The sequence below is a fragment of the Sebastes fasciatus genome, chromosome 15 (genome assembly GCF_043250625.1).
Source record: "Sebastes fasciatus isolate fSebFas1 chromosome 15, fSebFas1.pri, whole genome shotgun sequence".
Classification (NCBI taxonomy): Eukaryota; Metazoa; Chordata; class Actinopteri; order Perciformes; family Sebastidae; genus Sebastes; species Sebastes fasciatus.
Window position 1 is genome coordinate 12836798 of NC_133809.1, and position 21953 is coordinate 12858750.

Consider the following 21953-nt stretch of genomic DNA (forward strand, 5'->3'; position numbering starts at 1 on the left):
AATTTATGACAAAATATTAGAGCAAGATCGCTTAAAATAATAAGTTTGTCTGCTGACTTTATTAAAACACAAATTACACATTTACCGGACTTAATTTGCATGAAAATATATATATTTTTTTTTTGTATAAATTCAGTTTTTTATTGTCATCTGCCTAGGAACCACCAGAAATCTATATTACATACAATCAAATTCTTGTACCAAAGCATGTCCTTTTAAAAAACATTACAAATCCAAGTAAAACATTTTTTACATAAAGAGAAATGCCATACAATATGCACAATGCTAACTAAAGACAATATTGCTAATAATAATATATATTTTTTAAACCGCTTTTCAAAGACACTTTATACAGTTAAAATGATCATAAATTAAAATAATATATAAAACAACATTAATCACACATTAAAGGGCAATTAATTATATTAAATTATATTCATTATATTTTATATTTTTCCCTCAGAAAAATATAAAAAGTCCTGGCCAGGTCTCTGTTTTTATGAGACCTATATTATAATGTTCATTAACACCTGACAGATATAGCTAAATATTGAATATGCCATATAAATATCTAATACATACAAATTAAACTTAACATCCTAGTATAAATGTTTAAAAGTGTTACTGTTGCGTATACTACTACTATTATATAATAACTTTATTAGTGGTATCACGGAGCATCATCTTTATAATGAGGGTCACCTACGGATATGAACATTAAACACTGCAAAGAGGCCATAACAGGGAAACGGTCAAGTCAAGGGGACCAGCAAACTGGGGAAACTCTCGCGAGATGTTTATGGTTCGTTAGGATAGTTCGTCGGACAGCGAGTCTCGCGAGAGTTTTGTGGTCCCATATCAGATTTCACAATTTTCGGGTTACCTTCTAGACATGACCCAGGGAAAGCAGGGATGCTGTAAAGGGTCGGGGGTGTTCAAAATCAGCAAAGTTTTAAAAAATCCACCGCAATTAAAACAATAGAACTAGAAACTAGAAACAACATAATAAGGTCGCATTTGTCATTGTTTAGTTTGGTTATGAAAGTTTTTAATCATGCACGATAACTTAACCAAGCTAAGCTAACGTTAAACTATGAACACGCTGCGTAAACCGTTTGTTACCTGAACACAACTCTTTCCGTAAACGTCACATTGGCGGGAAGTAGTGGCTAGTTTGTTGTATACAGCACCAGCAGCGTCACTGACTGGACGAGCCTAACATGTCTACTTCATCTGTATCCAAGGTAACGAGATATTCAGACGTTATGTTAACATTAAACCTCACATCAGTGTTTAATTAACCTTGTTCATGTTCATAGTTAACTGTTTGTAACTTGATATTTCAGGGCTGCTTTGTTTTCAAGCCAAGTGCTAATAAGAAGAAGAAGAAGACACTCAGTTTGGGTGAGTTATGTTAATGTTTATAGGAGAATATCTTCACTTCCCATAACAACACTCACCTTGATGCTGTTTTCTCCTCCACAGAGGATCATTTCATTCATGGCTGTGAAGGTGCTGAGAACAGTGAGACACGATTCATGCTGTGTCAGGATCTATGGGACAAGATTAAAACAGACACAGAGGTAAGAAGAGATATTAAAAACATGTGGCACAACTAACAGAACTTCTTTCTCTAATATTGTGGTGTCATTAAGGTTATTTGATACATTTTTATATATTATATGACATGTTTTAAGGACCATTAGTGGTGTCTCAACAGCATATATGATACAGAACCAAAAGCAGTGTCACAAAAACAACCAGATGTTGACAAAAACAGGAGATACCACCTTTTCACAACAGCCCTTTTGACATGTCATTGCAGGCTAAACACAGGTGTAATTAATTCATTATGTTACTTTCTCAACACACAAATTACACATTTCAAAGATACTTTACTCAGTTAAAATGATCAAATTAAAATAATTTATAAAACACAACATTAATCACACATTAAAGGGCAATTAATTATATTGTTATTATAATATTATTATTATTATTAATGATATTGAAAAGGACAAAATAAAAAAAGTCCTGGCCAGGACCCATATTATAATATTCATTAACACTTTACAGATATAGCTAAATATTAAATATGCCATATAAATGCCTAAATACCGGTACATACATATTAAACTTTACATCCTGGTATAAATGTTTAAAACTAATACTATTGCGTATACTACAACTATTATATAATATTTAATAGTACTATAAGGGAGCATCATCTTTATATGCTTGGGACTAATACACATTAATTATGTCCCTTTTCCATTTACCAGGGCTCTGGTATTGTGCATGCTGGCTCACTGACACACTAAATAGAATGGGGCCATAATTAATTTGATCAATTACACCTGTGTTTACTCTGCTATGACATGTCAAAATCACTGCTGTGAAATGAGTTTATTCTGCAAGTGAACAGTGCATTATTTTTGAGTAATGTTTACATGGTAAACAATAGCCTTAAAGGTCCCATATTATAAAAAAAGTGAGATTTTCATGTTTTTTTTTATTATAAAACAGGCTTAAGTCCTATATAAATACTGTGAAAGTATCAAAACACTCAATTCACAGGGAAATACACACAGCCCGTATTCAGAAACTCTGCATTTGAAACAAGCTGTCAGGATTTCTGCCCATTCGTGATGTCACGAATATACAATATTTAGACCCTTGACACAATTTTAAAAGTAAACATTCTAAAGGTGTCCCAGTTTAATTCCTGTTGCAGCGTATGTGAATGTCATCAGCTGACAGGAAGTAAACCTGGACCCAAGCTGTTTCCTTGCAACGCAATTCTGTTGCAATTCCGTCAAAATGCGCTAAAACGGAGCGTTTCAGACGGAGGTTAAATACAGGCATATTCAAGCCGACAGTATGAGGAAAATAAAGTTGTTTTTTTAACATTGCAGCATGTAAACATGTTCTAGTAGAAACACAAAATACAAGTATGAACCTGAAAATGAGCATGATATGGGACCTTTAAGATTTTAGCCCCAAACAGAAACATTGTCTCAGAAACAATTTATGGATTTGAATTTAGTAAGAGAAAAAGAACAAGTTTTAACAAATATATGTTATTGCTACCTGTAAGGTTTTACAGGATGAACTCAACAGGAACATCTTGGACAGCTTGCTGGACTTCACGAGGAAGTCCTCTTCCAGTCGCCAACACAGCGACTGGGCATCACAGATGAGGGCCAGTGAGATTCCCACAGCGGCTCTGGTGCTCGGTATGTTGTTGATGAGGCAGTAACCTATAGGGGTGTAACGATACACCAATATGGATCGATATATTGATTCTGTGATCAACGATCCAATATCATCGATGCAAAGTGAAAAAATCAATTTATATATATATATCATCATCTTTAAGATACGCCTTTATTTTGAAAGTCCCATGGCACGTCTGTGTCACCATTTCCGTCCAAGCGCACCTCCTTCCTAAACATCCAAACAGTGCTTAAACATGAGAAATGGGGCACTTTGTAGTGAACAATTGTATCGTGGCAGACTTTGTGATATCGGCAAATATGTTATCGTTGTCCAAAGAATCAATATAATATCATATCGTAAAGAAACTTGCGATTTACACCCCTAGTAACTTATATCATTTGCTTACTGATTATCCAAACAACTGCCCATTTAGAATATAACGGAAACAAATCATCCCCTCTCTTTATTTTCAACAGTCTTGTGGTATGCCTTTGGAGGGTGTCTTGAATCCCTATCTAACATTGAGTCATGCATTTTTTGTTTTTTTTTCTCCAAAGGCGTGAATGTCCCGGACCACGACATGACCTTCCAGAGTCTGTCTGACCTGCTCCAGCAGTCTGTCACTCCGCATGTGGCGTCTGTACAGGCCAAAGAGTGCGGAGGTAAGGGACTCGGAGGGTGATTTTGAAGAAACTTTGTATCTTAGAATAGTAATAGTAGCAACTATTTTGTCATATACCACAATTACGGGATTTGCTTTCAAGTCTTTATATTGTTTTTTTATTATTTCAGCATTGAAGCATTTGATGAAGAGGGTCCTGGAGAGGTTAATGGGCACCGTTGTGACTGTGGACGATGATGAGGAAGAGGAGCAGGCTGAGCAGAGCGTTGCTCAGCTCCACAAGAGTGTGCACTGCTCCCTCAGTACACTCTGTGCTTGGTACAATGCCAAAACAAAGGTGCGACCATGAAGCATAACTATATGATTTTACATTTTTAATTAGGTACATAAAAAGAGTTTGATCACCTAAAAGCATGTTTGTCCCTGTTTTTCAGAAATCCAACACTGATACTCCTGGGAAAAAGCGTAGTTCTCCTGTCAGAGATGATCCGCAGCAGCAGCAGCCTCCCGTTGTCATTATTTTCAAAGATTTGGAGGCTTTCAACCCAAGAGTTCTTCAGGACTTCATACTCATCTGCAGGTAACTAGAAACTTTGAGCATCAGCCTCTTCCTGTTTACGAAATTACAATAAAATGATCATGATTTGTATCCACTTTCCCATACATCTGAACTAGTGCTAAACCAAGTGACCCACTGAGGAAAAATATCTGGTCTTTTATTGCTACAGTTTTGTAAGTTGAAATGTTAAAACGGTATCTCCACGGACATGTTCTCCGTTCCACAGCCGGTACATTGAACGTCTCCCGCTGATGTTCATCTTCGGTATCGCCACATCGCCCAGCACCATCCAACACATGCTGCCCCACTCTGTGTCCTCCCTGCTGTGTATAGAGCTCTTCCAGTCCCTCTCCTGCACACAGCACCTGGCCACAGTCATAGACAAGGTAGTTTTTCACTCACAGGGTTTTTCTTACTTCTACATTTTGAAAGTGAACTCCCAACTCGTGCAGGTATTTTACTTTTTTTTTTACTTCATGAAGCTCAAAATCGACATCTTTGCTGCTGTTCTGCATTATTGAGATTGTATCAGAGGATTTAGATCTGTGTTGAGGAGCCAAATTAGGAACAGTGCAGCCTTTTAAATCCTCTGAACATCCACACAGGTGTTTTTAGTTCACCTGGCTGATCAGACCTCTCCTCAGGACTGTGTGGGCGTGTTTAGGCTAATTGAGTGACATCTTCCTGAGTCTCCTGTTAGCTTTGTTGAACCTGTTACAGCGGGACAAATTATACCTTTTATCATTGTTATTGATAGATGAAGATTTGGACCTAATAAATTCCCATCAAAACTCCGGACCATCTTCTAATCTGCCAGAATAACTGAAAACAAATCTGTGGGTGTTCAGAGAATTTAAAGAATGTGTTGAATTGAATTAAGCTTATGTTTTGCTATGTCATCTGTAAACATGTGAGGGACAGATTTGGCTACTCAGATACAGGCGATAGACACAATAACATGATCACCTGCACTGTAAAATGTAATCTAAGTTGCACATTTTCCAATCAAATTCTTTACCAGACTATTGTATAAGTGAATTCCCTGGAAGTTAATTGCATTTTTTGTCTTGTCTTACGTTTCCAGTTGATCCTGACACCTCAGTTCCCGTTTAAGCTCAACGGTAAAGTGATGCAGGTGCTGATCAGCATCTTCCTCTACCACGATTTCTCAGTGAGAAACTTCATCAAGGGCGTTCAGGTACAGAGTAGCCTTTTAAATACTTCATTCAATATGTGTATTATCCTCCGTTTGTACCGGTTGTCTGTAGACTCGCGTGTCTTAATTCAGACACACGCACATGGTGCTAAACTAACTTTGTGTTGTGCTTTGTCTCGGTGCAGCTGGCCATGTTGGAGCACTTTCACTCTCAGCCTCTCAGTGTGCTGTGCTGTAAGAAGAAGGCGGCTCTGCTTAATGTGATGCAGCTCGGTCACAGCGACTTGGAGGGGATCAGGCAGCTGCCGTCATTCAAGAGGTACACACACACACACACACACACACACACAATTTGGTTTTCACGTGTGCAATGACTCTAAATAGACTTGGCAGACAAAACATCAAACTGTGTAAATATACCATTTAGTTTGGCTGCAAGCAGTGAACAAACCGGTAACTTGGCTTGTTGTATGTGGTTTAGTAGCTTGTTGTATTGTTTGGTTGACCTTTTCAAATGTAGAACTTTACAAAGTCTTAAAATCGAGTCTAACCTGTGTGTTTTTCTCCCCAGGTATGTAGAGAAGCAGGAACCTCAGGAACAAGTGAATCTATTCACGGACGACACTCACTTAAAGGTGCATTCTTTGTTTTATCGCTTCATCTGAGGCATTAGCCAATAATGAGCGCACATACCTGGACAGAATCTAATGCTTTACGTTTCTCTGTTTTTTTAGGAGGTGTGTCAGAAGCTGATAAAAGACCTCCGCAAATATCACAAGAACTATTATCCTGTCTTGAGGTGTCTCCACACTCTGACCTCATCGTTACCTCGGTACCCCCTCGGAAAGCAGGCAAGAAATCACTGCTCTAGAAGTGCACAAAACTACATTTTGAAAACTATTTGAAGTGTTGACGTAATGGTATCAGTTTTTTTTTTTTTTTTTTCTTCAAACTGCCTTGATGTTACACTGAATTATGTGTGTGTGCTACAGATCAGAGAGCTCCATTTAATATGTCTGGAGAAGAACATATCAGAGAATGAGGATTACCAGTCAGCCATGAAGCTTCTGAAGTAAGTCTGGATATTTGGTCTGGATGGTTAGTAACAGGAAGTAGTAATAAACAGTACTTCTTCCTTTCTAGCCAACTTTATTCACACATTTCACCACAACATATTCCAGGATATTTAGATGATTATTGCTCCTCCTGGTGGCCAAATGGCCATTAATATACAGCCAAACAGCTTTTATTGTTTGACGCTGGCCTTTTATGAAGAGCAAACTAGGCGTTAGTTCAAAAACAACCCAGTCTGATTTTGGGGTGCCGCTGTACCATTCAGTTGTAAACCTTGTGTGCCAATTTCCCTCCAGGATGCTGGCTAAAGACATGCTGGTCGCTTTGCTACAGAGGTGTGCGGAGATTCTGCAGCCTGCCAAGTCGAAGAAGATGAAGAGCGCTCTCGTCCAGCTGGAAGAAATGCTCGCCAAATTTAAGCAGTTGGACAGTAAGTAGTAAAAAAATGAAGTAGCACCAACATGACATTTTGCGTTCACTCTGGATTAGTCTCTGTTTTCAGATCATTATTACTGGAGGTGTTTAGTTTTATTTATTTGGATATAAAATACATACAATTGGAGAAAACAGTAATTTGAGAGGAAAAGAAGAGGAAAGAAGCCTGGAAGGTGTATTCAGAGTCCTCCCCTATTTAAACAAATAAATTAGATTATTACTCATCAAAAGCAAACAAAACAAAAAGAACATATAACACAAAAAATATCTATATACACAAAACTCGCAAGCATACATGGTAGTAAAAGAAAAAACAAAACAAACCTAGAGTAAGTAAATATGTACAACCAACAGAAGTGTATAGCCATGAGGTTCAAGATGAAATGAGAACTTTCTTAAACTGTCCTTTAACTAGTAATGAATACGCAAAAACACTTGTTGAAATTCTTTTGTCTCGTTCTTAACAGCAGTAGCTGCTGAACCTCCCCCCAGTGTGGAAGAGAGCATCACCTCTCCAGTGAAAAATCTTCAAAAGAAAACCGATCTCTTCCAGCTGCAGAAGGTTTGTTTTTATGGTTTTTATGAAGAACGTTATGTGAAGAGATTCTCCAACTCGCTGTTGTGTGCAATCCATAAACTGTGTGATTATTCTCACGTATTCTAGACGCTGCTGGAGATGAACGAGACTCGGAGATCCAAGAAACTGAGTCCGTTCGAGGCTCTGCGAAACGAAGCTCTGGAGTTCATCGACGGCTTAGTGAAGTGAGACATATGACCTTCTTGCTCTGCTGAAAATAATTTTATACAATTTGAATTCCATAAATAAGGTAGAAATTCTTCTTTGGCTAACATCTCCATCTCCCACACAGGAGTCACCTGTCTCCCCCCGAGTCTCAGACACTGAATGAAGTTTGCTACTACACGTCTTCTGCCACTGTGAGACGCCACCTCAACGCAGCACCTCGCACCTCCATTCAGGCTGCACTCAACACTCCCTACTATTATCTTCAGGTACGTGTGCCTCTTCTTCATCGCATCAAGTGTGTAACTACGAGGAGCAACTGAAAGTACTCATTGGAGCATCTTCTTCCAGAATGAGCGCCTAAAGACTGAGGATGGAACCGTCTCTAACGCCGCTCCTGATATCTGCCTCGTGTACAAACTCCACCTGGAGTGCGGCAGGCTGATAAACCTCTACGACTGGCTGGAAGTGAGTTTATATACAGAATAATTTGTCTAATAATTTAATTCAACTACATCTACCAAAGTCTTTAAGGAAAAAACAAGATATGATAATGATGTTTTTACAGCATCCATTTAACCTCCCAACAATAACAGCACCTTTGCCCCACAAACTTTGATGGTCGGAAGTTTGTTTTTCATTCTCTAGAGGCTTTTATTGATCCCGAGGATCAATGTGTCACGTTATTGATCTGAAAATCAAAATATTGGCCCAGCACGGTCTGGATACTGACATGAATGACAACCTGTTTGTTTGTTTTCAGGCCTATGCCACTGTGGTTTCTGCTGCTGAGGGTAACAACCCAGATTCTGACAATTTTGGGAAAGTGGATGAAGTCAAACAGTATCCTTCTTTAATAGTGGTGCAACAGTTCAATAAGCCCACGGTTCGGTTTGTATTGTGTTTTTTTTGGGTCACGGTTTGGTTTGTTTTGCTCATTAGGGAGAAGAAAACAACTCTTTCTATGTTTGAACTCCAAAATATATAAATTAATTGAAAGTAATGAATATTTCTATATTATATGAAGCCAAAACACTGATATTCTACATGGAATAAAGCAGCCTACTTAATGGTCAAGTAGATCAATGTTCAGATAATTGCCTCTTCTATGTCTCTGGAAACTCATCAGATAATTAGCAGGCCTGTATTCAATAGTGGTGCAACGGTTCAACAAGTCCACAGTTCAGTTTTTTATGGTTCGGTTTTGCATCCCTATTCCATAACTTTATCTACAAACATGTTTTTCTGATCATGCAATCCCACCAATGTTGTGATGAATTTTTGACCAAAAAAACACTAATTGTTTGCTTTAGGGACATGTAACACAAGTTAGTTCATACGATGAAGTGTCTTGACAGATGAGGCGGTCGGAGTGGTGATTGTATCTGAATTATTTTACTTTTTGTTCCAGAGTATTACACACAGTTGAGAAATTTGCTTCCTTAGCTTGTTCTCTAGCGCTCGTTTCATCCGAGCCGTGTCCGAGCTCGAGTTCCTGGGCTTCATAAAGTCCACCAAGCAGAAGACCGACCACGTGGCTCGACTCACCTGGGGAGGCTGCTGACCCAACACTTAAAAAAAACAAACCACACACACTTTACGTACATCTGTGGCTGCGGTCTCCCTTCATCCCAGCTCTTATCAAACTTGACTTCGATTTATATTTTGTACTGTATTTTTCCTTCTAATAAAATTATGTGAATATTGTCTGATAATCATGGTGCCATGCATGTTGATTTTGACTCATAACTGTGTATTAAGAAAACACATCTAGAGCTTCACCAATTAGTTGTCAACTATTCACATTAATTGCCAACTATTTTGATAATGGATTAAATTGGTTTGAGTAATTTATTTTAAGAAAAAGTCTAATTTCTGATTCCAGCTTCTTAAATGTGAATATTTTCTGGTTTCTTTACACCTCTGACGGTAAACTGAAAATCTTTGAGTTGTGGACAAAAACAGACATTTGAGGACGTCATTTGGGGTTTTGGGAAACACTGATCGACATTTTTCACCATTTTATAGACCGAATTATTCAATTAATTGAGAACATAATTGTTAGTTGCAGCCTTAAACACATAATGTACCTCTATCATGATAGTACAATCATATCGGGTGCTGAATGTTCCACAAACTATTTATAGTAGTATCTGCAGTGATTAGTATAGTTGAGCACATATGTTCCTATACCGAAGGCACAGCTCAAATACGGATGCATAATACAGTTAATAGACAATTGGTGGTGTCATTGACTTTAGAACCATAGAAATGTCTAAGATCCATCAAAACAATTCAACTCTTAAAAGATTTTTATTGTTTTTCCAATAAGTACATTGGTTTCAAAGTGATACCAGCAAAACAAAAGTCAAAATAAATAAAAACACTGGTAGGGAGAACAAAAAAAAAATTTAAAAATCAAATCAGCCCACTTTATGCTCAATTTAAAAAGCAATGAACAGAGGACAAACTGCAAACGTATTCGCTCTGTTCTGCTGCGTTTCTTCCACTTCCCTCTCAGATTGACCAGCAAACCTTTAAGTAAAACTCTCGCACTGCTTTATCATATTTACATGTAACTAACAGAAAACAAGTGACAAAGCCTGGAATGCTGGGAATCATTACAAAAGTGAGATAAACTGTAGATACACGTACAGCAGGAGGAACATAGGCCACTGGTAGAGATAGGGTCCATTCATTTACATAAGGAAGCACCTAGTTGCTAACAACAGAGTGGTAACAACTGACAACAGCTTCATATAAACCTTTGCCCAAAGACAGAAATATGGCACAGTAAGAAAAGTTTCATTTAAACTAGCTAAACTGAATCTCTTACAAGGATGAGCTTTTTTTTTCTTCTTCTTCTTCTTTCTTGAGATATCACATGATAGCTTGCAGCAAGAGAAAGGCCGTCTTGCAAAAAAGATTTCTGGGCCACACTCAGGAAACATCTGGAGAAGAGGGAGATGAAACAGAAATACAGAAACCAGACTTTTAAAACTTCAAAAGGAATAACTCAAACGGAGATCCAAGACTTTCTCACACACAGTATTGCCAGCGAGGCAGGAATGTGGAAATGAAAGAACTCACAGCTTGCAGGTTGCTCCCCGAATCGTCGCATTAGCTGATCATGTGTGAACTTCACAAAGGTGTCATATTGTTCTGAAACGTACAGGACAGGAAATAAAAATTAATATTGTACAACTAACTGAAGCTTTATGTGCATTATTGGAATTAGTCTTCTATATAATAATTTCCCCAGACACTTGTCTTTTAACTATGATACAGGTCACACACATGTTACTAATTAGTTTCTGTGGTCAGGAATCAATCTATTCCCATATTTAAAATCTGGTTTAGTGAAGTAATACCAAACAGTTTCCTATTACGGCTTCACAATTTTGAGGATTTGTTTGCTTGGTTCATTTTATACACACTTAGTTTAATAACTTTTGGGTTTAGACAGCTGGTCAGACAATTAAACCTGCAGAAGGCAGAATATTTTTGGCATCATTGGGTAAAAATTCCATAATAACCTTTCAGCATATTGTAATTCAAGTGTTCTGAGAGAAAACTAGACTTCTGCACCTCCTCATGGCTCTGTTTTCAGGCTTTAGAAAATCACAGGTCATTTCAGAGAGTGTTCCTATTGGCTGTTCATTCAACGGAGGCAGCTGTCAATCACTTGCGAACTCCGATCAAACTAGGCAGCGCTGATCAAATATGAATCAAAATTCTGTTACTGTAATGCCTGTTTCTCACCTCAAATGTTTTCAGAAACATCTTGTAGTGTGCTGTTTAGCTGTAAAATTAGAAAGTGTGCTCCGGCTGGTGGGCGGTGCTTGGTATTTCCTCAACTGATCTCAACATGGCTGCCGGGTCACAAACTTTTTCATTTTACAGCTAAACAGTACACTACAAGATGATTTATGAAAACATTTGAAGCGAGAAACAGGCATTACAGTAACAGAATATTGATTCATATTTGATCAGCGCTGCCTAGTTTGATCGGAGTTTGCGAGTGATTGACAGCTGCTCAGAGACGGCAGGCTTCAGCTCGGCTCTGATTGGTTGTTTTCCTCCGGTCTGTGAAATCTTGCAGATGCCATTAGGAGCACCGGAGGACACATGATGTTTTTCAGATTACCTGTCTGCAGCACTACTGTCAGGATATAGTAACCGTTTTATAAAAATAACTTTTTAAAATCATATTTGCTCCAATCTGCCTAGTCTGCTGTTCAGACAATTAAAGCATTCAAAGACACATCTCGGGCTCTGGTATCAATTATAATTTGGCATTTTATAGATTTAATTCTGAATTTCATATATTGATCATTTTTGATAATCAAAATAAAATGTGCAAAGAGACATACGTTAATCAATCGACAGAAAGTTGACCCGACAACAATTCTGCTAATCAACTATCAGCAGAAATGCCAAACATTTGCTGCTTCCAGCTTTTCAAATGTGATGTGAAATTGGATACCTTTCGGTTTTAGCTTCAGATGTTCAGAGAGAGAGAGTCGTAACTTGCTCAATGTACCAACCTGCCAGTTTTGAGGTCATGGTTTCCTCATACTCCTCCCGCACCTTCTCCTCCTTTTCTTTCAGCAGGCGTTCACAGATCATTCCAACTTGTCTGAGGGTGAATAATGGCTGTTCTTTTCTAGTCGGAGAAACGCCTCCAGAGGACGTTCCTGTACAAAATCAAACAAAAAGAACCCCACTAAGAATCATGGCGTGGTGTGTGGTATTTCTGGTTGCCTCAGTTTACACGTCACAGAAACTCTGGAGGCAGTGTGTTGTTACTCAACCAACCTGGCATGCTGGAAACATTCATAGTAGACGACTGGGATGGGGACTCTGGAGAATAGCAGCAGTCTGACTGTTGGTAGCCTCCATCTAGATGCTTCCTCTTTTGAATGCGTTTGTACTCCTGCTTGATGCTGTTGAGGATTTGTTCTAGTGGGGACAAAAGAAAGTAAAACAAAAAGACAGAGAATGGTCCATTAGTGAAGACAAAACAGCTGTCATGCTATAGGAGTCCACAACATAACTTAAACATTGATAAGCATATTTGTTTTCTGGGTTTATTAAGATAAGATAAGATGAACCTTTATTAATCCCCGGAGGGAAATTCAGGTGTCAAAGCAGCAACATCAGCAAAACAGAGTGAAACACAGGAGAGGTAAAGGTATACACAAATTATTTAAAAAAAAAACAATAATAGAGATATAAAAGATACAGAGTACAATACAATACAATAAATAAATGTAATATGTACATATGTTGTCTATAAAGTGGTATATAGGATAGTGTAAAGTAAGTGTATATAGGATGTAAAGTAAGTGGTATATAGGATGTAAAGTAAGTGTATATAGGATGTAAAGTAAGTGGTATATAGGATGTATAGTGTAAAGTAAGTGTATATAGGATGTAAAGTAAGTGTATATAGGATGTAAAGTAAGTGTATATAGGATGTATAGTGTAAAGTAAGTGTATATAGGATGTAAAGTAAGTGTATATAGGATGTAAAGTAAGTGTATATAGGATGTATAGTGCAAAGTAAGTGTATATAGGATGTAAAGTAAGTGTATATAGGATGTAAAGTAAGTGGTATATAGGATGTATAGTGTAAAGTAAGTGTATATAGGATGTAAAGTAAGTGTATATAGGATGTAAAGTAAGTGTATATAGGATGTATAGTGTAAAGTAAGTGTATATAGGATGTAAAGTAAGTGTATATAGGATGTATATTGTAAAGTAAGTGTACATAGGATGTAAAGTAAGTGTATATAGGATGTAAAGTGTAAAGTAAGTGTACATAGGATGTAAAGTAAGTGTATATATGATGTATATTGTAAAGTGTATATAGGATGTAAAGTGTATATAGGATGTATAGTGTAAAGTAAGTGTACATAGGATGTAAAGTAAGTGTATATAGGATGTATATTGTAAAGTAAGTGTATATAGGATGTAAAGTGTATATAGGATGTATATTGTAAAGTAAGTGTATATAGGATGTATAGTGTAAAGTAAGTGTGCCAGTGGTTAGAGTCCAAGATGGTTGCAGATAGTTTATGTTTAAAGTTCTTAAAGTCCTCATAGTATATACTCATATTAATGTTGTTCATCGTGTTGTTAATGCCTCTAAAGCCTGCATGACTGGTGACCAAAGCAGGCCAACAACAATAGTGTAAAGTAAGTGTATATATGATGTATATTGTAAAGTAAGTGTATATAGGATGTAAAGTAAGTGGTATATAGGATGTATAGTGTAAAGTAAGTGTATATAGGATGTAAAGTTAGTGTATATAGGATGTAAAGTAAGTGTATATAGGATGTATAGTATAAAGTAAGTGTATATAGGATGTAAAGTAAGTGTATATAGGATGTAAAGTAAGTGTATATAGGATGTAAAGTTAGTGTATATAGGATGTAAAGTAAGTGTATATAGGATGTAACGTAAGTGTGTATAGGATGTAAAGTAAGTGTATATAGGATGTAAAGTAAGTGTATATAGGATGTAAAGTTAGTGTATATAGGATGTAAAGTAAGTGTATATAGGATGTAACGCAAGTGTATATAGGATGTAAAGTAAGTGTATATAGGATGTAACGTAAGTGTATATAGGATGTAAAGTAAGTGTATATAGGATGTAAAGTAAGTGTATATAGGATGTAAAGTTAGTGTATATAGGATGTAAAGTAAGTGTATATAGGATGTAACGCAAGTGTATATAGGATGTAAAGTAAGTGTATATAGGATGTATAGTGTAAAGTAAGTGTGTATAGGATGTAAAGTAAGTGTATATAGGATGTATAGTGTAAAGTAAGTGTGTCTAGGATGTAAAGTAAGTGTATATAGGATGTATAGTGTAAAGTAAGTGTGTATAGGATGTAAAGTTAGTGTATATAGGATGTATAGTGTAAAGTAAGTGTATATAGGATGTAAAGTAAGTGTATATAGGATGTATAGTGTAAAGTAAGTGTGTATAGGATGTAAAGTAAGTGTATATAGGATGTATAGTGTAAAGTAAGTGTGTCTAGGATGTAAAGTAAGTGTATATAGGATGTATAGTGTAAAGTAAGTGTAAAGTGCGCCAGTGGTTAGAGTCCAAGATGGTTGCAGATAGTGCATGTTTAAAGTTCTTAAAGTCCTCATAGTATATAGTATAGTATATTATAGTATAGTGTATTATAGTGTTGTTCATCGTGTTGTTAATGCCTCTAAAGCCTGCATGGCTGCTGACCAAAGCAGGCCAACTTTAGTACCATTTACCTGCACTAAGCCTGGACGACGACTCCCCAAATGGCGAGGGCTCCATGCTCAGATACTTCCTAGGGGATGAGGAGGAGGAGGATGATTGGGACACGGGGATACATCTCCGTCTTTTAGGAGACGTAGGACTCATCAGAGGATCGAAATCCATGGTCCTCTTCAGGGTGGCTCCACACGCCATGACTTCAGGGTGTTAAAGAGAAGAGATGGAGGAGCACAAAACACCAAAAACAGGACATTTGATGAAGAGATAACATCAATTAACTGCAAAACCATGTGGCTATTCTTTAACACGACCTGCTAATCACACAGTGTCAACAGGACTACTAAGCATACTGCGCAGCTGAGGCTTTACATATCTGCTAGCGAAGCCAGCTAACAGCTAACTAGCAAAGAATGAAAAAGAAAACAAAGCTAACGTTAGCTTGTTGGTCAGAACAGGTGTACATTTGAATCATGTGTTACCTTTTAGGTGGGTAAAGTTGTTGTCTGTCCAACTGGAGATCAACAAACAACTCGTGTTGTTTCTAAAAAGTTGCTTCCCAAAAAGTTGAGGTGCCGATCAGCCGGCTGTCTGCTAGACAGAGGAGGAGAGGAGAGCTAGCTGCTAGCGGTGAGCTACTTAGCTGCTTGTTTTTCATATATATGTGTGTGTGTGTGGGGCTGTCGGCTTCTCCGGCTCCTGACGTCACGTGTGAAATGCAGCCCGCAGTGCATTCTGGGTGATGTAGTGAAACAAGTAAAAAAAGATGCTAAATGAAAAGGTTAATCTTGTCCAAAGTATAGCCTACATCAGGGGTCAGCAACCTTTACTATCAAAAGAGCTGTTTTAGGCAAAAAAATATCTGTCTGGAGCTGCAAAACATTTGATCATTGTGATGAAGGTAACACAGTTTATAGTCTAAGTATATAGTATATAAGTCTAATGCAGTGAGGGCCAAAGTGCACATGTACTATGGAGTGTTAGGGTCACATTGAGGGGAAAAAACATCTGAGATTTACAGAATAAATTCATATTATTATGAGAAAAAAAGTGGTAATATTACAAGAATAAAGTCATAACTTTACGGGAAAAAACAGTCGTAATATTACTAAAATAAAATCATAACTTTACGAGAAAAAATGAAAATCACATGTAAAATCACTATTTTATAATATTATGACTTTATTCTCATAATACTACGACTTTATTCTCTTAAACTTCTGACTTTATTCTCATAATATTACGACTTTATTCTCATAATATTATGACTTTATTCTCATAATATTACGACTTTATTCTCGTAATATTATGAGTTTATTCTCGTAATGTTATGATTTTATTCTCGTAATATTATGACTTTATTTTCGTAATATTATGACTTTATTCTCATAATATTATGACTTTGTTCTCATTATATTACGGACTTTATTCTCATAATATTATGACTTTATTCTCATAATATTACGACTTTATTCTCATAATATTATGACTTTATTTTCATAATATTATGACGTTATTCTCGTAATCTCAGATTTATTTATTTTTCCTCAATGTGGCCCTAATACTCCGTCGTACCGTCGTACCATAGACCTACAACAATGATAAATAAAAGTTCAAATGTAAACAAAAAGTAGTTATTCATTTCCATTTTTAAAACTCCACAGGGAGCCACTGGAGAGGAGCTAAAGAGACGCATGTAGCTCTGGAGCCACAGGTTGCTGACCCCTGACCTACATCATCTGAAACTTTTTAATTTAATTTATTTACATTATAGCCTCATTATGTTATTTAATTAACTACAACGTCCATGGGAAGTAATAAAGTCTCTCTTTTTATCACCACAGGAGGGCAGTGTTACACTGAAAGGTCACATCTCAAGACTTAAAATCTATATTCTGGTACACAAAAGTATGTTTATTTATCAGTAGCTTTTCTCAAGCTTTTGCTTTTTTCTTTAAATTTAAGGCATATTTCAGTAAAACAAAGTTTAGTCTCTTTGCACTGTGAGGATTAAAGCAACAAAAAAAATGAGATTTATTATAGTAAAATGTAATCTGAGAACCGCTTTAAGAGTTGTATTGCTGCTCTAAAACTACAGCAATTTATATAGGACTCTGGTTTAGAAGAGTCAGACAACAAATAGAAGTTTTTTTTAATTGTCCGTCTGTCTTGTTGCTGCTGGTTTCTTTTTTTTGTGTATTTGTCTTTTGCCCTCAAGTTAAACAAAGGAGGGGGACAAAGGAGGACGGTCTGCAGGACAGATAATAATGCACACAGTGCACTTTCCTAGACTAAGCTACTGGAGTTACCCTGCACTATATTCATTTTTAACCACTATGCATTTGAACATTACTCTACATATGCACTTCTGGTTGGACGCTAAACTGTACTTGTATGTCTCAGTACTTGTACTAAGTGCAATGACAATAATGTTGATGTATAATGATGGATGAATCTATCCATCCATCCATTATCTGTAACCACTTATCCTGTTCAGGGTCGCGGGGGGGGGGCTGGAGCTGATCCAAGCTGACATTGGGCGAAGGCGGGGTACACCCTGGACAGGACGCCAGACTATCACAGGACTAAATTGAGTATAATATAATCAGACAAGCCAAAAAGGTCTGGCCCACAGTTATTAACACACAGTCACACACACTCACTATCATCCGCAGGTACGGATGTGATGGTTTGCTGAGAATTCATCATTTTATTGGAAAAAAAAGACACCAGGTATGTTGACAAAATTATGATAAAAATAGACAAATATATATTTATTGAACTCACGTCCTTGCTTATACACACTGTTATGAGACACAATGGCACAACGGATGCGTCACAGAAATACCAAAGTGTAGCTTCTCACAAAATGCTGTAACTGTTTCACAAGCACATTGTGTTATAAGCAACTATGCAACATTCCCAAAATCACTACAGACTAAAGTTTTGATTTGATCAAAAAGCCAAAGTATGACTCACCATTTTGCTTTGCAAAGTACAAGTTTTAAAAAAAATATACAATAAATAAAGCAAAATAACATTAAAATGCCAAATTGCACAATATTATGGCCTTACAAAAATCATCAGTAGCTGATTTTAAATCACTAATGGATGCTAACTTTACTTACAAGCAGTGTGCTGTCATTCAAAACTGACATGTTGCATGAAGGTAGACACAGTTTCACCTTGAATTACGGCCACAATGTTTCTATGGTGTGATGTGGAAAAAAGAAAGAACAAAAGGGAACCCATATTTGTCTTCCTTGAAGCTGAAATCTGTAACTTTATGCATATTCAAACTATCGAAAAGGTGACAGAGCAGAGTGTTATATCGAATATGTTGTTTACTGAATGAAATTAGATAAAATTGGCATTGTCATTCAGACTTGTGCAACCGAACAAACCATTTCTCAATAAGAGCGTAAAGAGATAATGCACAGTTCTTAGTGTCTCATCACACTCCACCATAAATATTACAGATTTCAGCTTGAAAGCAACAGAAACTTCTTCTTCAAGTTCTGTATCTAAGTCATTTTTTGGCACATTTCACAGTAACAGAGCAGTGTACTAGGAGGGTCGGGGCTATTCTACAATAACGTCACAGTTGTACCAGAGCGGAGCGGCTTGTCTTTTAGACCGGCTCTGCTGTAGAAGTATCAGTCACTCCAGAAACGGTAACCTGGGCTACTTTTACTCGAGTCTTTCCACTGCCGGCTCCATCTTTCCCCGCCCCGCCTGCTGCCATGCCTCTCACGCTCCTGCTGTTCCAGTCACTCTCTGTGCTGCTGTCCAGAGTCTGCGTCGCTCCCCAGCACATGTTGCACATGTTGACGAAGGCCCTGCGCAGGTCCTTGCTCCTCATGGCGTAGATCACAGGGTTCACGGTGGAGTTGAGCAGGGTGAGCATGCTGCAAAAGGCGAACACAGTCTTGATGAAGTCGTTCACCTTCCCAAAGAGGTCGTAAACCATGATGGCTAGAAGCGGGCCCCAGCAGATGATGAGGGCCACCAGGATCAGAACCAGGGTTTTAGCCAGGCGAAGGTCCATCCGGGCCTGCTCGGGCCTCACCGTCTGCACTTTAGTCCCCTCCGCGGTGTAGACAATCACGCTCCTCTGGGAGCTGCGGCTCAGCATGCGGACAGCGTGGTGGTGGGACTTCCAGAGGATGAACATGTAGGCGTAGATGATGAACAGGACCAAGATGCTCGTCATCCCGATCCAGAACATCAAGTACTTCTGGTCGATCAGAGGGAAAATGTCAGAGCAGACGGAGTTGAGAACCTTGCAGTTCCACCCCAGCAGCGGCAGCAGCGAGAAGACGATGGAGATGGTCCACATCACACTGAAGGCAATGACTGCTTTAGTCTTTGTGACGATGCGTTTGTACGACATCGGCCTGTGGATGGAGATGTAGCGGTCGATCGCAGTGAGAAACAGGCTGCCTACGGAGGCGGTGAAGGAGGCGATGACCCCGGACAGCTTGAAGAGAAACATTTTGGGGCTGTCCTTCCTGTGGAGGACGTGGAAATCCAAGAAGCTGTAGACAAAAATGATGCTGCCTATCAGATCCGCCACAGCCAGGCTGCCTATGAAGTGATAGGAAGGCCGAGATCGAAGCGTCCGGGAGTGCATGATCACACACAGCACCATGAGGTTCTCCAGCACCGTAAACGTACCCAGGGTGAGTGCCAAGATGGCGACTGCGAGCTGCTGACCGGGAGTCAGAATCATAAAACACTCCATGTTGTCCACAAAGTCCTCCCCACACTGTGCCGCCCCGCCGCTCTCCACAGATGTGCCATTGCCCAGCAGGAAGTCGGACACATTGGTGGGGAAAATGGGAGAGAGGCTGCTGTAAATGACCCCCTTATTTCCAGGGATGGAGCTACTGATCGAGGCGGAGTGAGGCTTCTCAAAGTGGAATCGGTTCTTGATTAGAGTCGAGTCAACGGAGGGGTCATCGTAGCTGGCGTCGTTGGAGCCGAGATACTGGACGCCCGTTGTTAATGTACTGATTGTGGTGCCTGCTATCCGATGCAAAGCCAACGTCATGGCTGCTTTGTGGCTGTAGAGATGCTCAGTGGGGAGGAGTGTGGTGTAACAGCATCAGATCCACGCAAAAGGACATCTACGAAAAAAAAAAAAGGAGAATTTTTTCCATAAAGAAAACAATAATTTCTTTAAAAAAATACATATTATTACATTATTAAAACATTTGAATACATTAAGGAACATCAATGTTTAATAAAATCAATTTGTTGCTGGGAGATATTGCTGGGGAATCTGTGTATCAGCCAGCTGACTCCAGAGCAGATGCATCCCAGACAATAGTGGGAAACTGAACAGTTGATGACAAACCTGTGCAGCCTCGGGGGAAATCATTGCATTAAGTATGTAGGACAGACAGGCTTTCTTATTAATTAAAGCAGGTCATTAGGCATTAAGCTGTTTTTTTTTCTTCTTCTCTTTCTCTCAATAATCATTGGATTAATTAGGCATCAAGGGAGGAACAACATAAAGAGTGCACATATCTGTCCAGTAATGATGATATTAATTCTGAAAGAAAATGAAGTTTTTTTTCTGGAATAAGACAGAAACAGAAACAGTGTTGGTTAACAATTAAACATAAATAATAATAATAAAAAAATGTTGATAGAAAATATTTAATATTGTGTCTAAAAAAGCAGTTTGGATCAAAGATATGCTGATATATTGGACAATAATACTCATTAAGCACGACTGAAGACATTAAAATAACAGAAATTAATCACTTTTAAAAATAAATAAATAAATAAAAGATAAAAAAAAAAAAAACTTACCTTGATTTTCTCAGCACAAACATCTTCCTTCGATCCATGACGCCAAATAAATAAATAAATTCAAAATAAGATAAACTGGGAGTAAACCAGTCTGTTGTCTCTTCAACTACAGTTTGCAGCAACTCCACAAAGAACCGGAAGCCTCAGAGTGAAATTACAATAGTTGTTGTTTTGATGATTTGCTGATGGGAATGATCGTGTATTTACTCCCCAGATATATACTGTCAATGTCAGATTACAGTAGAGCTGGGCATGCAGCCGGTGGAGTGGAGTGAGTGAGAGTGTGTGTGTGTGTGTGCGTGTGTTTGTGGGAGCGGGCGGTGTTAAAGGCTGCTTTTTGTGCGCCTGCTGGTCACGTGGTCTGAGGTGTGCGTGAGCGCAGCAGAAAGTGCATGAGCATCATCCACACCTTTTTATACAAGAGGCAAAACAGCTGCTGCAGGCGACACATGAAAAACCAGCCTCTAACCCATGTTTCATTGTTCTCTCTCCCAATAATCATAATAATAATAATTATTGCAATGTCAGACATTTATTTTCTATTTAAATGCATTTTTCTTGACTAAAACCCAATAGCATTGAAGTAGTAACCCTTCCTTTGCATTAATTATCATAAATCATTGTTTTTAACACCACATAAAGGACATATTTTATATGTTATTTGGGTTACACTGTTAAGAATTTCCCAGTAAAATAACAGTAAAGAACTGGCAGCAGGGTTGCCTTTATGTTACTGTAAAATTATCATTATTATACTATCGCTGACATTTACAGCTTTGTGCTGTTAATGAAAAATACAGTTTGAACTGATTTTTTTAATTAATTTCACAGTTTTACAGTTAATTTACCGTTTAAAGAAACATTATGTAGCTGTTTTTCGCCTTTCTTTTATTTATCATTGAAGCATTGAGGTAGTAAGGCAAGGCAAGGCAAGGCAGCTTTATTTGTATAGCACATTTCAGCAACAAGGCAATTCAAAGTGCTTTACATAAACATTAAAGAACATTGCGACAAAGTGCAAAAGAACATTAAGACATAATTAAAACAGTTATAAAAACAAAA

The 21953-nt window shown here is 37.9% G+C and overlaps 3 protein-coding genes across 3 annotated transcripts; 1 reads left to right on the plus strand and 2 right to left on the minus strand.

Moving 5' to 3' along the window:
• Nucleotides 1-1094: 1094 nt before the first annotated feature.
• On the plus strand, nucleotides 1095-9522 carry orc3 (origin recognition complex, subunit 3). The gene is made up of 20 exons (XM_074661076.1): nucleotides 1095-1244; nucleotides 1347-1404; nucleotides 1486-1583; nucleotides 3098-3236; nucleotides 3777-3881; nucleotides 4012-4178; nucleotides 4276-4421; nucleotides 4627-4786; nucleotides 5485-5598; nucleotides 5742-5875; nucleotides 6128-6191; nucleotides 6291-6407; nucleotides 6549-6628; nucleotides 6927-7060; nucleotides 7533-7627; nucleotides 7730-7827; nucleotides 7935-8076; nucleotides 8159-8275; nucleotides 8571-8650; nucleotides 9266-9522. The coding sequence occupies exons 1-20, from the start codon at nucleotides 1221-1223 to the stop codon at nucleotides 9369-9371; spliced, it is 2178 nt and encodes a 725-aa protein (XP_074517177.1). The 5' UTR covers nucleotides 1095-1220; the 3' UTR covers nucleotides 9372-9522.
• A 579-nt stretch (nucleotides 9523-10101) lies between these two features.
• LOC141783491 (akirin-2-like) lies at nucleotides 10102-15743 on the minus strand. Its single transcript, XM_074660827.1, has 6 exons — nucleotides 15554-15743; nucleotides 15089-15271; nucleotides 12626-12769; nucleotides 12355-12504; nucleotides 10898-10969; nucleotides 10102-10758 (listed from the first exon to the last, which is right to left on the minus strand). The coding sequence occupies exons 2-6, from the start codon at nucleotides 15267-15269 to the stop codon at nucleotides 10748-10750; spliced, it is 558 nt and encodes a 185-aa protein (XP_074516928.1). The 5' UTR covers nucleotides 15270-15271; nucleotides 15554-15743; the 3' UTR covers nucleotides 10102-10747.
• A 2028-nt stretch (nucleotides 15744-17771) lies between these two features.
• LOC141783728 (cannabinoid receptor type 1B-like) lies at nucleotides 17772-21219 on the minus strand. Its single transcript, XM_074661184.1, has 2 exons — nucleotides 20892-21219; nucleotides 17772-20200 (listed from the first exon to the last, which is right to left on the minus strand). The coding sequence occupies exon 2, from the start codon at nucleotides 20122-20124 to the stop codon at nucleotides 18703-18705; it is 1422 nt and encodes a 473-aa protein (XP_074517285.1). The 5' UTR covers nucleotides 20125-20200; nucleotides 20892-21219; the 3' UTR covers nucleotides 17772-18702.
• Between the last annotated feature and the right edge of the window lie 734 nt (nucleotides 21220-21953).